At 43.9% G+C, this 12,843-nt stretch overlaps 1 protein-coding gene across 1 annotated transcript in view; it reads left to right on the top strand.

Annotated features, from left to right (window-relative positions):
• Positions 1-258: 258 nt before the first annotated feature.
• The window catches only part of LRBA (LPS responsive beige-like anchor protein), a 558,096-nt gene continuing 545,511 nt past the window's right edge, over positions 259-12,843 (top strand). The window contains exons 1-2 of the mRNA XM_024207579.3: positions 259-317; positions 660-1,106. Of these exons, the coding sequence (XP_024063347.2) occupies positions 894-1,106 (213 nt within the window). The 5' untranslated portion in view covers positions 259-317; positions 660-893. The remainder of the gene's footprint in view (positions 318-659; positions 1,107-12,843) is intronic.

Raw genomic sequence — 12,843 nt, 5'->3', positions numbered from 1 at the left:
GTGCCTGGCCGCGCAGGCGCACAGCTCCTTGCCCGGCAGCTCTCCAGGGGCTCAGCGCTGTCATGGCGGCAAAGAGCAGCCGCGTTTGCAGCCGAGGCAGGAAGAGATGGGGCTAATTGAGACCACGGGGTGAGGCAGCGGCGGCTGAAACTTTCGGCTCCTTCCCGCTCCGGGAGCGGCGGGTGCTTCTCCGCCAGGGGGGCTAGTGGCGTAAGGGCTCGCGAGTGGGGCAGCAAAGCAGCCCGCTCCCCGCCCCTCAGCCGGGCATTAACCCCCCCCCCCCTTAGCGGCGCACGAGACGCGAGGAGGAGAATTGGGTGAGCCTGAACTTCCTTCCTGAGTGGTTTGTCGTTGCACCTGTGCGTGCACAAGCGGGCGAAGGGGCAGCGGGCTCTGCACGCTCAGCTGCGGCGGAGGTCGGAGCCCGGGAGCGGGAGGCATGGAGGGAATAGAGCCGGGCACAGGGCGCGTCGCCTTGACTCCCCTTTAGAAACCCAGCGCTGTCTGGGGGGCAAGTTCTACGGGGGGGGGAGAGGCAATTGCTCCCCGGCTACTACCGTCCCTGTTTTGTGGGGCGAGGGAGGAGGTGGGCCATTGGTAACTTGGGGGGACGTCTGCCTTGCAGGGGCTTTCAAACGACTGGACGTGTTGCCTTTCAGGGCTTTACGTACCTGCCTCGGGGCAGTGGGGCAGCTGACCCAACCCTGCTGTTGAGGAAAAGCCAAGCTTGGGCGAGCGTTCTCCACCCACCCTGTACTTGGGGTGTTTCGCAAGTTGGACCTGAAGAGAGAGTGAGCAAGAGACCCTTTCCCTGCCGCTGAAATCACTCCTCATTGGCTGTGGCGGCTGTGCCTCTGGCATCTCAGCTAGTGATCATTTGAATTTAGCTAGCTATGGCTAGTGAAGATAAACAGGTTCTTCAGCCAACAGGTGATGGTGGAGGAGGAGGGAAAGGAGGAAGTGCTGCTGAAGTGGGGAGTACGCTGCAGCCCTTGAACCCAGGAGTCCCTATCCGAGGCATCAGGATGAAATTTGCAGTGCTGACGGGACTGGTGGAAGTTGGCGAAGTATCCAACAGGGATATTGTAGAAACTGTATTTAACCTGGTAAGCAGATCATTTTTCTAATGCTCTTTCTGGAGGTGGAAGGGAAAGTAACAAAATACACAGGCAAGAGAAGCAAGTAAAAACTCTGGGCACACTTGCATTATTTCCTTTTCTGACTCTCTTCTTTTCACTTATTTACATTCTTATGAAATACTTACTAATATATTCTAGCTAGATTCTCTTTTTTGCTGCTTACAACTTTTGCAGATGTTTAAAGGCAATGTGTCTATGCATTATAAATTAAGCTTTTAAAAAAATTCTACACAGGTGTCAATCTCTTTTGCCTTGAGGGAAGCTGTAGCTTTTCCCGGTAGTAATTGAGAAACACATCAAAGTGTAATGTCGTATTCATTGTTCAACATGTTCATTTTTAATTGAAAAAGACAGTATGGCAAACCGTGTTAAGTCTTTTTAAAAACTTTTCCATGAAGGTGTAATGTTTATGGGCCTGTCGCTAAAGGCTGTGAGTGAATGAATAATCCTTTTTCTTTCCATTTATGCATGGAATTTTCATATTCTAGGTGGTGGGAAAGCTATTTTATTTAAATATAGGTGTCAATCACACTTACTTTGATTATTAGTAAAAGTTGTTGTTCACATGGTCTTTTAATTAACAAAGTAACCAGATGCATGCCATATTGATTCTGCAGTTCAAAATAGCAGTAGCTTAAAAAACAAACAAACAAAAAAACCCTTGTATTCTTTATTCAGGTATTTATTTAGGAAGTTTTAACAAGTTTACAAATTCTTGCCATGCAAACATTAGAGAGAAAACAATTATGAAAACAGTGGGCTTTTGTTTAGAGAAACAATATAATAAAACAGTAATATTAATCATCAGATCTCTCTCTGTTACAGGATGTTACCATCTTAGAGTGAGCATCTTTACACTACCATGACATGTGGTTTTAGCATAGACGTTTTGAATAGTTCATAACAAGCAATATTGAAAACTGAATGGATTTCTTGTTCTGAGTAATCTACAGCACAATGTTGTAATGAACTCTCAATACCATATTAAGCAAACAGTTGGACCAGTTTTGCCCGAATGTTTAACTCGCACTATATAGGGTGCCCAAGTGTTGGGTGTGCGTGTAACTGTTTTTCTTATTACATTTTTACAATGGAGCTCTACTGTTGCTTGTGGCCTCTAGGATCTGCTTGAATATGGATAATGAACATATTGGTGGTAGTCTTAGTTTTTTGTGCTTGCTTTAGATAGATGCCTGAGATTGAATGAGGCTTCTGTTCTGACAAACCAGGAAGTGGGAGCACATGCAACAAGTATAAAACTTGTAACAAGAAAAGGTCACTGTTACTGCAGAAAGTATATTAGGTGTTAATTACTATCTGTACTTGAGTTATTTTGTTAGCAATGTGCTTTTGCCTGTACTTCAGAGCTAATAATCTTAACATCTACATTTGTTAGGTCGGTTTAATGGCTTTTGACAGTATCTTAATTTGATTAGTCATTCTTTAATGTATAGTTTTCAATAAATTTGTATCTGGGTTTTCAGATTAATAAAATATTTCCTGTTGACATGCTATTTTAGTATTAAAAAGTTACAGGATCAAGGAGAGAAAACAAATGAGCACCAGAATATTTGTGAGATTAATGTACACCTCCTAAACTTCAGAGAGGAGTAGAGGCAAGTCATAATCAGTAAGTTTCCATAAATGTCTCAGCTAGGAGATGCTGAATTCAGTTCTTAAAAGTATACTTTGCAAATGCTTATTCTAAAGTAAACTCAGCTTTAAAGCACATGGAGGGGAAGGCTCATAGGGAATGGCTGGTGGAGTCTTCTTTATTTAGGGCTCTAAAGGACAAATTTTACGGTCCAAATGTGAAGTTCCACCGTATTCTGGCACATTGCTTTTCATACTTTGAGGATCCTTAGCCAAAGGTGAGTTGTCAGGGAGTGGCTGGGAGAGTTTGAGCAAAATTGCAGGAATACAGAAGCTACTATTCCCTCATGCTGCTCCGTTTGAGTTCCTCAGTCCTCCCCTGCCCACTCTACCACAGGGAAGCATCATTTAAAGGTAATGGAGAGCCAGTGGCATTGGAACCCATGGTCCCTACTGCTCACAGAGCTTAGATGGCTTCTAACACTCTTTCATGATCAGAGTGCAGTTCAGGGGAAGCTGAGAAGCTAAACCACTGTTAATCCCCACTGAGAAGCTGCACCCAAGCACCACACCCTCTTCCCTTTAACAGCTTCACTTGCCCAAAGCCACAATTTCTTAAGAATGTAAGAACAGCCATACTGGGTCAGACCAATGCTCCAACTAGCCCAGTATCCTGCCTTCTGGCAGTGGCTGGTGTCAGGTGGTTCAGAGGGAATGAACAGGCCAATTTATCAAGTGATCCATCCCGTATCATCCAGTCCCAGCTTCTAGTGATCAGAGGTTTAGGGACACCCAGAGCATGGGGTTGCATCCCTGACCATCTTGGCTAATAGCTGTTGCTGTACCTATTCCCCATGAATTTATCTTGTTCTTTTTTGAACCCAGTTCTACTTTTGGCCTTCACAACATCCACTGGCAATGAGTTCCGCAGGATGCGTTGTGTGAAGTAGTACTTCCTTTATGTCTGTTTTAAACCTGCTGCCTATTAATTTCATTTGGTGACATCTGGTTCTTGTCTTATATGAAAGGGTAAATAACACTTCCCTATTTGCTTTCTCTATACCATTCATGATTTTATAGATCTTTATCGCATCCTTCTCTGTCATCTCTCTTCCAGCTGAGCAGTCAGTCTTTTTAATCTCTCCTGATATTGAAGTTGTTCCATACCCCTAATCATTTTTATTGCCATTCTCTGTGTTTTTTCCAATTCTAATATCTTTTTTGAGACCGGGCAACCAGAACTGTATGAAATATTCAAGGTATGGACGTACCATGGATTTATATAGTGGCATTATGATATTCCCTTTCCTAATGGTTCCTAACTGTTAGCTTTTTTGACTGCTGCAGCACATTGAGTGGATGTTTTCAGAGACCTATCCACAATGACTCCAAGATCTCTCTCTTGAGTGGTAACAGCTAATTTAGACCCCATCGTTTTATATGTATAGTTGGGATTATGTTTTTCAACATGCATTATTTCGCATTTAGCAACATTGAATTTCATCTGCCATTTTGTTGCCCAGTCACTCAGTTTTGTGAGATCCCTTTGTAACTCTTAGTTATGTCAAAAGCAGACTGCAGTCTTGAGTAATTTTGTATCCTCTGCAAACTTCGCCATCTCACTGTTTACCCCCTTTTCCAGATCATTTATGAATATGTTGAACAGCACTGGTACCACTACAAATCTTTGGGGGACCGTGCTATTTTCTGCTCTCCACTGTAAAAATGGACTGTCTATTCCTACCCTTTGTCTCCTGTCTTGTAACCAGTTACTTATCTATGACTGTCTACTTTGCTTAAGAGCCTTGGGCAAAGGACTATGTCAAAGGCTTTCTGAATGTCAAAGTACACTATATCCACTGGATCCCTCTTGTCCACATGCTTGTTGACCCCCCTCAAAGAATTGTTCCCCAACATATCGTGTTCATCTGTGTGTATGATGATTCTGTTCTTTACTGTAGTTTCAACCTATTTGCCTGTTAGTGAAGTTAGATTTACTGGCCTGTAATTGCCAGGATCACCTCTAGAGGCTTTTTAAAATATCGATGTCACATTAGCTATCTTCCAGTCATTGGGAAAACATAATCCCAATTATGCATATAAAACAATGGGGTCTAAATTAGCTGCTACCTCTCAAGAAAGAGATATTGAAATCACTGTGGATAGTGCTGTGAAAACAGTCACTTAGTGTGCAGCGGCAATCAAAAAAGCGAACAGAATGTTGAGAATCATTAAGAAAGGGGTAAATAATAAGAGAAAATATCATTGCCCATATCTAAATCCATGGTATGGCCACATATTGAATGCTGTGTGCCATCTCAAAAAAGATATATTGGAATTGGAAAAGGTTCAGAAAAAGGCAACAAAAATGATTAGGGGTATGGAATGGCTGCCATATGAGGAGAGATTAATAAGACTGGGACTTTTCAGCTTGGAAAAGAGAGATGACAAGGGGAGAATATGATAGAGGTCCATAAAATCATAACTGGTGTGGAGAAAGTAAATAAGGAAGTGTTATTTACTCCTTCTCATAACACAAGAACTAGGGGTCACCAAATGAAATTAATAGGCAGCAGATTTAAAACAAAAGGAAGTATTTCTTCACACAATGCACAGTCAACCTGTGGAACTCCTTGCCAGAGGATGTTGTGAAGGCCAAGACTATAACAGGGTTCAAAAAAGAACTAGATAAGTTCATGAAGGATTGGTCCATCAATGGCTATTGGCAAGGATGGTGTCCCTAGCCTCTGTTTGCCAGAAGCTGGGAATAGGCTATCACTTGATGATTACCTGTTCAGTTCATTCCCTCTGGGGCACCTGGCATTGGCCACTGTTGGAAGAGAGGGTACTGGGCTAGATGGACCTTTGGTCTGACCCAGTATGGCCATTCTTATGTTCTTATACTTACTCTCTTGTGCTGATCGAATTTGAAAAGTGACTTTTAAGAATGTTGTTGTGATGTGCTATGTGTCTCAATTACTTCCAGAGCAAATTATCTCATAACTTGTAAAAGGAGAAGTCTGCCCTTCTGTCAGTCCTGCAAATTCAGCGTGAGATCTGAAAGTCCTAATGTGTTCCGTAACTAGTAATAGATTCTTCAGGTTAAATTTTAGCCCTCAGTAGGGGGTTGGACATAAGTAAATGAGGACAAATATTTCCCCCCTGAACTGGGCTTCATTCATTTCACTAACTCATAGCTGTATTAGTTCAGCAGTGATGATAGGAATAAAAAAACGAGGGGAACCATATTTTTGTTACCAAAGCAAGCAGACTTTGAACATGCACAGGGAGCAGAGCTGAATAGGAATGTGTCATTACATAGTCACTGTTCATAGCAGAACTACACTCTAAAGGAATGTCTAAACTAGGATGAAATGTGGGTTTTTAAACATGTTCTCAGACTTTCATGTAGACTGGGCAATTTGTATTTTACCATGTGCTAGCTGCTTAAGGGAGAACCCTATGAGGTTCATCTGCCCCAGCAAAAATAAAAGAGCAGGCTTGACATTCCTGATAATTAATGGTTTTAAAGACAACTTTTGAGGCTTTCAGTATACATTATAAAGAAGTATAAAAAATTCATAAGCCCAATTTTTAAATATCCTTTGAAGGTCACTTAGAAAATAGAAATCCTGTCAAGTGATAATGCTGACATAAGTAACAATAGTTTAGTCTAGTTATGCAGTAACTCCATGTGTGCTGAGAACAAAATCTTTAACCTTTGCACATTAATGTATTGGAAGATTCCAATATCTACCGAGTTATACTTCCAGCATGCTTGTCAAAGGAGTTGTTCATCCCTTGACCACCATTGGGACACTACTACACTCTTAGAAACTTTGAAATAGATCTGTTCCGTTTCAGACAGTACTTTCTGAGAGCCCAGTAGTTCAGCCCATATTGCATATGGTATTGCCTGTTTCATCATGCCTTAACTGCAAATAGTTTAGTGAAGGAAATGCTGATTATCATGGTGTAACTGACACTTTATTGTGAATTATGACAATCATTGGAAATGTCATTCCAGTTCAAATATTAGTCTTTGAAATCATGGAAACCTCTGAAATCCAATAGGCTGCGCTGAGTTTGTATTGCTTATGAAATGCGATAAGGGTCTTTATTTTTTTAAATTAAGGTTGGACAAAATTGGGCGAAAGCAAGACATTTAATTAACATACCAATATTGAGAGGGGGTAGGTCCCCTTGAAGCAAACTTAGAAAACAAAATACAAACAAACAAAAACACCTGTACATGCTGTACAACTAGGAGGGGGAAAGAGTAGAGTGGGAGAGAACTAATTCCTAGTGATACTCTTGCAGTCAAAAAGAAAAGTGCACAATTATAAAAGACAGTTTATCTTCTTACCATATATCACACAGTCACATACAGGTTTTCTGGCAAGGAAACAGCTTTATGTGAAGCATAGTTTGACTACCTACTTGTCAAGAAACTCTTGAAAGAATAGCAGAAATTATTCTACAGTTGGCAGCATGCAAAATGTAAGATTGGCCAAAATGTGAATTTATAATTTTTGTGCTTAATGGAGGCAGAGGTTTTTAGGGCCTGGAAGAAGCTTCCAAATTCAGAGACTCTACTTTTCTACCTAGTGTCCCCAAGTTGCGTAACATTTTGCAGTATTCACTTTTGAGATTAAAATGATACCGGATATGAAACTAATGGACATGCTTAGTCAGAAGCTTGCCCTTGCTTCACCTTTTGCTATATAGATGTGCATCTTGCAATATCAGTCACACTCCTCTGTAGCGATGCCTCCTTCCTATCATGGGACAGTATTAGATATAACTGCTATTTTGGGTATCTTTTTCTGCAACTTTAGTAACAGACTGCCTGAAATCTTATTCATTGGCCAGTATTTGTTAATAGTCCCTAGTTATGATATCACTTTTCTTCAGTAGATCTCAAAGCATGTTACAAAGCTATTCTGCATTAACTTGTGTTGAGAAATAGACATCTATATGGCAAGATCCCTGACTGTCTTAAGCAACTGGCATTGCACACTTGAGTTCATCCCTTCTGATGGGATGAATGTGGTGGTATGTGTAATCAAGGACTGGGAATTTGTGCAGGGTTTTGCTCAGGGTTTAAGTTGACTGACCTGCTTGTGTTTGCTGGAGAAATGCTTAAACACTCTGCAAAAAGAACAGAAGTACTTGATGCATCCGAAGAAGTGGGTTGTAGCCCACGAAAGCTTATGCTCTAATAAATTTGTTAGTCTCTAAGGTGCCACAAGTACTCCTGTTCTTTTTGCGGATACAGACTAACACGGCTGCTACTCTGAAACCTGTCATTAAACACTCTGGTCTTGCTTTGTTGTTGTGATCTGCTGCATCACCTTACCATATGTAAGTTATAAAAAGGAAGAGGACAAGAGCTGGTTTGCCCACGTGTAAAGGAAGAGGACCACTTTTTGGCACTTCTTAAGCACTTGTTAAACATAACACTGTCAAAGCTGATAGACTGACAGTTTTTGGCTTGCTTCCCTCCCCTTTTCCCAGTCTGCATGCAAAGGTGGTGATCTCTTGTGGGCTTTCTTTTAAAGGCCTGTTTTGTTTTTCAAGAGGCAGATATACTATTGGTCCTAATTCTTTCATACATTTAAAGGTCTGCCCCAAGAGATTGCAGGATCTTGGCCATAGTTTCTACTGCAATTAAGAGCAAGCCTACGAAGGCAAGCCAATGTGCAAATGTGATGGCAGAAAAACATTGCTTTTTTTTTTTTTTTTGGGTAAGGAAATGTCAGTATCTCAAGAATATGATATACCGTATATACTTGTTCATTAGCCCTTTTGTTTATAAGCTGCCCCCACAAGATGGTTAGGTAAAAATAGCAAAAACTGTATGACCCTTTCATAAGCCGACCCTATATTTCAGGGGTTGGCAAACTTTGGCTCCCGGCCGGTGAGGGTAAGCCGCTGGCGGGTCGGGACATTTTGTTTACCTGGAGGGTCTGCAGGCATGGAGCCCCTCAGCTCCCTGAGGCCGCGGTTTGCCGTTCCCAGCCAATGGGAATTCAATTCAATGATTTCATAGAGTTTAAAATCATCACATTTTGGTGTAGACCCGTTTATAAGCCAACCCCCGTTCTTTGATGCGTCATTTTTTTTTTACCAAAAATATTCGGCTTATGAATGAGTATATATGGTAATTTATTGGCTGGAGCCGCTTGGCTGGGGTTGGGGCAGGCTGAAGCCGCACGGCCGGGGCCAGTGCGCTCGGCTGGAACCAGGGCCGGTGCCCCGGGGCCCGAGCCGAGCCGGGCCGGAGCCGCTCGGCCGGGGCCGGTGCCTGGGGCCTGAGCCGAGCTGGAGCCGCTGGGGCGGGTTGGGGCCGGCGTGCTCCGCCGGAACCGGGGCTGGCACCCCAGGGCCCGAGCTGGGCTGGAGCCGCTCGGCCGGTGCCCCGGGGCCCGAGCCGAGCTGGAACCTCCGGGGTCGGGGCGGGCCGGGGCTGGCGCGCTCCGCCGGATCTGGGGCTGGCGCCCCAGGGCCCGAGTCGAGCCGGGCCGGAGCCGCCGGGGCCCGAGCCGCTGGGCTGGGGCCGGTGCCCTGGGGCCCGAGCCGAGCTGGAACCGCCGGGGCGGGCCGGGGCTGGCGCGCTCCGCCGGAACCGGGACTGGCGCCCCAGTGCCCGAGCCAAGCCAGGCCCGAGCTGCTCGGCCAGGGGGCCGGACTGGGCTGCGCCCCCTCGCCCCCCCCCCCCCACTTACCTGCTGCCTGCCTCCCTGTTTCAGGCTTCCCGCGAACATTTGATTCGCGGGAAGCAGGGGAGGAGGAGGAGCAGGGGGGGCGGAGCGTTCAGGGGAAGGGGTGGAGTTGGGGCGGGGACTTTGGGAAAGGGGCGGAGTTGGGGCGGGGCCGGGGTGGGGAAGGGGGGCGGAGTTGGGGTGGGGGCGGGGCCCCTTGGAGTGTCCTCTTTTTGTTATTTTAAAAAATGGTAACCCTATGTTAAGCCAACATACTGGAAACAGATTTTGGGAGTTTCTGGTGCTCTGCCCTTCTCCTCAATCTGCTAGACCAAATTTTTCTTGTACTTTTACCTTCTCATAACTGGTCCAAAGCTTCCAATATCTGTATGCATAGCCTGTGGACTTTTGTCTGCACTGTATTATTCATGTAGCTTTTTCTGGTAGCGTCCACAATGTGTTGTACAAACCTAAAATAAGGCGCATTCAGTGCCAGTATGGACTTTGAGTATAAAAAAGACAGAGAATAGAGGGAAAGGATACATCATGTGTGTGAGGTGAAGATTGTACACAATAAAACAATAATGTGACCTAATAAACTAAAATTGTGACTTACCCAGTTGTTTGTTAGGGCTAGTCTACAGTGGCAACGGCCGCAACAGCGCTTTAACGTGGCTTGTGTAGTTGCGGTAGAGCGCTGGGAGAGAGCTCTCGCAGCGCTCTAAAAAACCCACCTCCACGAGGGGCGTAGCTCCCAGTGCTGGTGCACTGTCTACACTGGCACTTTACAGTGCTGAAACTTGCTGTGCTCAGGGGGGTGTTTTTCACACCCCTGAGTGAGAAAGTTGCAGCACTGTAAAGTGCCAGTGTAGACAAGCCCTTAGTCAGCCACTATCAGTCAGCTAGATTCTTGCAGGTTTTGATAGGAGTGGGACTTCAATATGTCTGTCTCACTTTAGGAGTTTTGAAGTTTATATGCTGACTCCTTACTTTTGGGTAAAGTAGCAAGTTTATTACTAGACACCTTTCTCACTGCATAGTACAAAGGAATGTTTTAAGAGACTGTCAGTTGGGGATTTGAATGTGAAGAAAGTAGTGGTTTTGTGGACCAGGAAGGGCATTCCATACTTAGGGGGAGGCACGGAAGAAGGCACAGTGATAACTGTTGAAATGGATGAACAGCGTCAAGATTGGCATCAAGGCTGGGAAATATGGGGAGACATGGAAAGAGCTAAAGATTAGGTTATTAGGAAAGGGCAGAATTGTGCAGGGTGTTTGAAGGAGAGAACCAGAAAGTCTCCACTTGGTAAAGTGGAAGTAGGCAGGTTTAAACCCTGTGAGGTCAGATCAGATTGATAGCTAATGAGATTTTTGGTACCTGCCTTATATGGACTGTCAAAGCTGCCAATTTTTGAAGACCACCAAATATGTTTTGGTGTCTTGATTTGAAGTTATATCTCAGATACACTATGGACATTTTGGTTTATCTTGCGCTGTCCCCACATACACTCAATTTTTCCATATTAAAGGTAAATGCAGTAATCCCTTCCTAAATAAATCTCACTTAATATGGTATTCTAACCTGATTGTTAAGAAATATAATTTGGAAATGGCATTTCTAGTTTTTTATTTTTTTTATACAGTCCGAACATACTTTATGATCATTTAGTGGGACAGCTGCATTATATTGTTGCATTAATCAAGCTCTACAGTTTTTGTCATTAGATGTGAAATAGCTACTTGCCACTCTTCAGTGTTTCTGTATATGAGATGATTTAAGATTATATTCTGGCAAATGCATCCTTGCATGCATTGAATTTAATGCATGCATCTTTTTTAAAAGTTTCTATTTATTGCAAGTGGGTCAATCTGGGGGGAAAAACACCTTGTTCATAATTCCTAATAACAGTTATACAGTTGGCTAACTTTCTACCATTCAAGTATCTCCCTAAAGGCCTTTTTGGCCTGCTCATAATATTTTGTATGAGGATTTTTGGTATTAACTTGATCTAATTATTAACTTCTTAATTTAGATTTATTTTGCTTTAACTAATTCTTAATTTTATACTGCAGATCCAGCATTGTACTAATGTCTCCAATATGGTCATGTAATTGTTGCCTTTTAAAAGCATAGAGGGGAATGATCACGTCCCTCGATCTGCTGACAATGCCCCTACATATACAGCCCAAAATGCCATTAGCTTTCTTGGCAACAAGGGCACACTGTCTACTCATATCCAGCTTCTCGTCCACTGTAACCCCTAGGTCCTTTTCTGCAGAACTGCTGCCTAGCCACTCGGTCCCTAGTCTGTAGCAGTGCATGGGATTCTTCCGTCCTAAGTGCAGGACTCTGCACTTGTCCTTTTTGAACCTCATCAGATTTCTTTTGGCCTAATCCTCTAATTTGTCTAGGTCCCTCTGTATCCTATACCTACCCTTCAGCGTATCTATCACTCCTCCCAGTTAGTGTCATCTGCAAACTTGCTGAGGGTGCAGTCCACGCCATCCTCCAGATCATTAATGAAGATATTGAACAAAACCGGCCGCAGGACCGACCCTTGGGGCACTCCGCTTGATACCGGCTGCCAACTAGACATGGAGCCATTGATCACTACCTGTTGAGCCTGACGATCTAGCCAGCTTTCTATCCACCTTATAGTCCATTCATCCAGCCCATATCAAAAACTTTGCTAAAGTCAAGGAATAACACGTCCACTGCTTTTCCCCTCATCCACAGAGCCAGTTATCTCATCATGGAAGGCAATTAGGTTAGTCAGGCATGACTTGCCCTTGGTGAATCCATGCTGACTGTTCCTGATCACTTTCCTCTCCTCTAAGTGCATCAGAATTGATTCCTTGAGGACCTGCTCCATGATTTTTCCAGGGACTGAGGTGAGGCTGACTGGTCTGTAGTTCCCCGGATCCTCCTCCTTTCCTTTTTTAAAGATGGGCACTACATTAGCCTTTTTCCAGTCATCCGGGACCTCCCCCAATCGCCATGAGTTTTCAAAGATAATGGCCAATGGCTCTGCAATCACATCCACCAACTCCTTTAGCACCCATCTGGCCCCATGGACTTGTGCTCGTCCAGCTTTTCTAAATAGTCCTGAACCACTTCTTTCTTCACGGAGGGCTGGTCACCTCCTCCCCATGCTGTGCTGCCCAGTGCAGTAGTCTGGGAGCTGACCTTGTTTGTGAAGACAGAGGCAAAAAAAGCATTGAGTACATTAGCTTTTTCCACATCCTCTGTCACTAGATTGCCTCCCTCATTCAGTAAGGTGCCCACACTTTCCTTGACTTTCTTCTTGTTGCTAACATACCTGAAGAAACCCTTCTTGTTACTCTTAACATCTCTTGCTAGCTGCAACTCCAAGTGTGATTTGGCCTTCCTGATTTCACTCCTGCAT

This window comes from Terrapene carolina, unplaced genomic scaffold (assembly GCF_002925995.2).
Source record: "Terrapene carolina triunguis isolate 2854851 unplaced genomic scaffold, T_m_triunguis-2.0 Scaffold66, whole genome shotgun sequence".
Classification (NCBI taxonomy): Eukaryota; Metazoa; Chordata; order Testudines; family Emydidae; genus Terrapene; species Terrapene triunguis.
This window is presented reverse-complemented; position numbering and strand designations above follow the sequence as displayed.